This window comes from Neovison vison, chromosome 1, assembly GCF_020171115.1.
Source record: "Neovison vison isolate M4711 chromosome 1, ASM_NN_V1, whole genome shotgun sequence".
Classification (NCBI taxonomy): domain Eukaryota; kingdom Metazoa; phylum Chordata; class Mammalia; order Carnivora; family Mustelidae; genus Neogale; species Neogale vison.
The window spans coordinates 144162501-144166198 of NC_058091.1; the positions used below are offsets into that span (position 1 = coordinate 144162501).

Below are 3698 nucleotides of genomic sequence, written 5' to 3' on the forward strand. Positions count from 1 at the left end.
GTTGCACATCTTGGGGGTTTCTGCAGGTTTCCAGCAGCGCCGGGCTCTCTGTGTGTCTGTCATCTTTGAAACTCTTGTGTTGACGACCACTTGCATTTTAGACCCCAGAATGGTAGACCTCACACGGTACATCTGTTTGTTTTACTTTCATGTCTGATCAGAATAAATATGATTGACGATGGCAGATACGGAGTATGAAGGGAACTGAAGAGGAAGCGGTGCCATGGCCTAGATCTGCTAACTCACCTTCATAACTCTATGCAATTCTTGACTCCTTGCCAAAAGCTTTGCATTTTTTTTTTAAATGTGTGTTTCCTAGTAACCTTGTGAGTGATGCGGCCTTCGTTATTATCATCAAATTACACTGATGAAGCAGAAGGCTTAGAGAGGTTAAGTGATCTTCCTCCAGTCCTATTATTAGCTGGTGGAGGAGGCCCGACACCAGCGTTTTCGCTCTCACTGTGGCGTGTGATGTCCTGCACACCTGTGGGTGCCCAGGCTGCACCCAGGTCACCAGGGCACCAGGAGTGGGCATGAGGACTCAGGGCTTGGAGAGTCACTGCCATTCCTTGAAAAGAATGGTATCTTGCCCTTATTGCCTGCTCATAATGGCTCTAGAAAGTTGGCTTGATCCCTTTCTTCTGTTCCATCTACAAAACCCCCTCATTGTAAAATCTTGGACAATTCGTCAGAGATGACTTAGTTATCATGGTGATAGCTCAGCAGATGGGCAGATACGGACCTCTGCCATATCAGTAATTTATACTTTCAAAAAGAAAGAAACAATCTATTAAAATCACTTATTAGCATCCATGAAACTACTCCAAAAGAGTATCTAAATTAGAAATGTATTATCAGAAAACCAAGCTTTGATGGAAACCTCAGTAAATGTAATCGGAAATGTCTAGGATGACACGAGGCAAGTGCTGAAGATTTATGTGTGAAAAACTTCCTAAACCGAAATACCTACAAATATCTAAAATTTTTTGTTAATAGAGACTGTGACTCACAACCTTCAGCTGCAAAAGGGAAGACAGAAATGTTGTGAGTCGTCGAACAGACTTCTAATTTTTCAAAAAACATGATATGTCCAGAAAGCTTATTTTAGAGCCTTTAGAGTCATGTAATTTATCTGAACGGATATTTTATCTACAGGTGTAAATAAAAAGTGTGCTACAGGTCGAGAAATTGGAATATTAGTTCTAGGAAATTCATCACTTCATAGATAGTATTTAACTCTGACTACATTTATCATCTGAAGGATCCTCAGTCTAAGAAGAGATAAAATAGATAAATGTTTTTGTTCTTCCTTTCGTAAAATGAATTTTATGGTTGTTGCTAATTTCTTTTTCTTGCAAATGTCAACCAAGAAAGTAAAGATGGTTAATTATTACCAAGCTGTTTTTCTCTTTGAAATGTCATTTGGCTGAAACCCAGCTGACAAAGTATGATACGAGACACTTCTACTGTCATTCTCTATGTTACGACTGCAGAGTTGATAGTTTCAACAGGCTGACTCACATCAGAGTCCTGGGAACCAGAAAATGTTGGTGTCTACCTTCTGGAGTTGTGATAGGTCGGACCCATAGACATTGGTCGTCTTACTCCAGGCCAGGGTTTCTCAACTTTGGCACTATTGGTGTTTTTAAGCTGGATCACCCCTTGTTCTGGGAGGTGCCCTGTGCGCTGTGGTACATTCAGCAGCATCTCTGAGTTTTGCCTACTAGATAACAGGAGCACTCCCATTCTGAATTAAGGCAACCGAAACATCTCAGATGTTAGCTCGATGTTTCTGGAGGAAGGACGATCTCCATTTGAGAATGAACGTCCTCTTGGACTCTTGTACAACTGCTTTCCAGATCAGTGGCTGGATAGCTCTTCTAAACTCTGTAAACCTGAAACCTCTTGCTCAGAGATTATTAGCTGAAGTTTCAAATTAGTGCCACCCCCCTCACGAGTGTGGATAATTCAACAAATCCGTGAGTTTTCGCACGTACCTTTCAGCGACCACCCTTTGTCGTCCATAGTGGGGATACTTTCGAGAAACACACGTCGCCAGAGAAGGTCTGGTAGTCCAACAGCTTTCTCTCCCAGATATTGGCTTTATAAGCCTTCGACAGCTTCATGAATATATTTAATCAGACCTTCCCTTCCCTTTTGCCAGTCATCTATTTCCGTCATGGAGATTACCCCCATAATTTCAAACATCAAATGGTATTTTATTTCTTATTCATATTCAGGAAGACCTACTGGCCAGAAATGAACGTTCGAGTAAGGATTTTGATTAATTAGACCAAAAGGAAATGAGAGAAATGACGACGTGAGGTGTGGAGACTATTTTGGGTGAAAGGACCCGGACCGCTATAGCCGTCATTTGATGTAAAATTTACCTTTATAGCTCTTGAATATATAGCCTGATATATCACTTAGGTGTCTCATGGAATCAGCGATGGGTATTCTTTTTTTCCTAGTTCAGAAGTGCCAGGTGAAGTAAAAATCTCCAAACCGATGCAGGAAATATCAGAAAATAGAGAATAAGAAGAAAATAGGACATTCGATCGCCCATCATGTGCCTGTTATTTTCACAGTCGTCTTTTTCTTGCTCTAACACATTCTCTTTGCCCCTTTTAAAATGACATATATGCGTGGTACTTCGTTTTAAAATGGGTATTTTCATGCCTTCATTTCTTTTGACTTTAACGTTTATGTAAATTTAGGTTAGGGTCCCCAGTTTACAGATTAAAGGACAGAGGCCTGAAGACATTTGTTGTCAAGAATTTGAAGTCATTAGTCAAATGTAGATGCTGGAAGGGTTATTGCTTCATTAGGAATCAGGAGGGATGTAAAGAAGAGTTGGAAATGAATCATTTAACAGCACAGTTGGGCATGAACAAGACATAAGAAATCACCCCGACCTTAGAGACTTTATTCTGGGCAAGCAACATGGAGGTTTTCAAGGATGAACACACACTCCCACACCCTGGGAATATGATGTAGTAAAAACAAAATTCTAGGCAATGATTTGCACTCGCCTCAAGGATAGAGTGGACAGACTTCACTAATTTATGATCACTTTATTTCTCTGACCCAGCCCCCCTCCAGGGCCAAGGTGACAAAAATTCATCTTTCATGGGCTCAAAAGTGCCATCCTCCTCTTAGAGATTTCCTAAATGAAATGATTTTAATGAACAAGAACTGGATTATTGACGACTTTCTCTAATTTTTGAGTCCTTGCATCTAAAGCAGCCGTGACCTTTAGCTTCAATGTCACCATACGCCTGTCCCAGTTTTATGCAACAGGTGAGCTCATTTTTAAAATAATTCAGGGCATTTACTTTCTTCCATAGTTCCTGCTGCCACAATTGGGCCTCAGCGATTTTCCAAGTGCTCTTCTGGAGACCTAGAAATCTCAACGAAGAGTCACATCCCTTAAAAATCACCCTCCTAATTGCCTTAGCATAAGCCATGCTAGATTTTGTACCCTACGTATCAAGTGTGGTGATACATGGGCTCTCTCAGTCTGAAGGTGGGGCAGGATTTCATCGACCCTAGGTGGTGTCCATTTTTTAACCCTGGACAGTGAAAGTCTGAATTTTTAAGAGAGCAGTGCCCCATGGCTGAAAAATTAATACTGCCCTCCATTCCCCTCTTCTTTTAGAAACTTAGGAGTAGAGAAAGCCGCCGTAAGAACTGACGAC

At 41.1% G+C, this 3698-nt stretch overlaps 1 protein-coding gene across 1 annotated transcript in view; it reads right to left on the bottom strand.

Annotated features, from left to right (window-relative positions):
* Window positions 1-2025, bottom strand: part of PRL (prolactin) — a 9958-nt gene extending 7933 nt beyond the window's left edge. Inside the window, exon 1 of the mRNA XM_044259834.1 lies at window positions 1998-2025. Coding sequence (XP_044115769.1) covers window positions 1998-2025 — 28 coding nt within the window. The remainder of the gene's footprint in view (window positions 1-1997) is intronic.
* Window positions 2026-3698: the final 1673 nt, after the last annotated feature.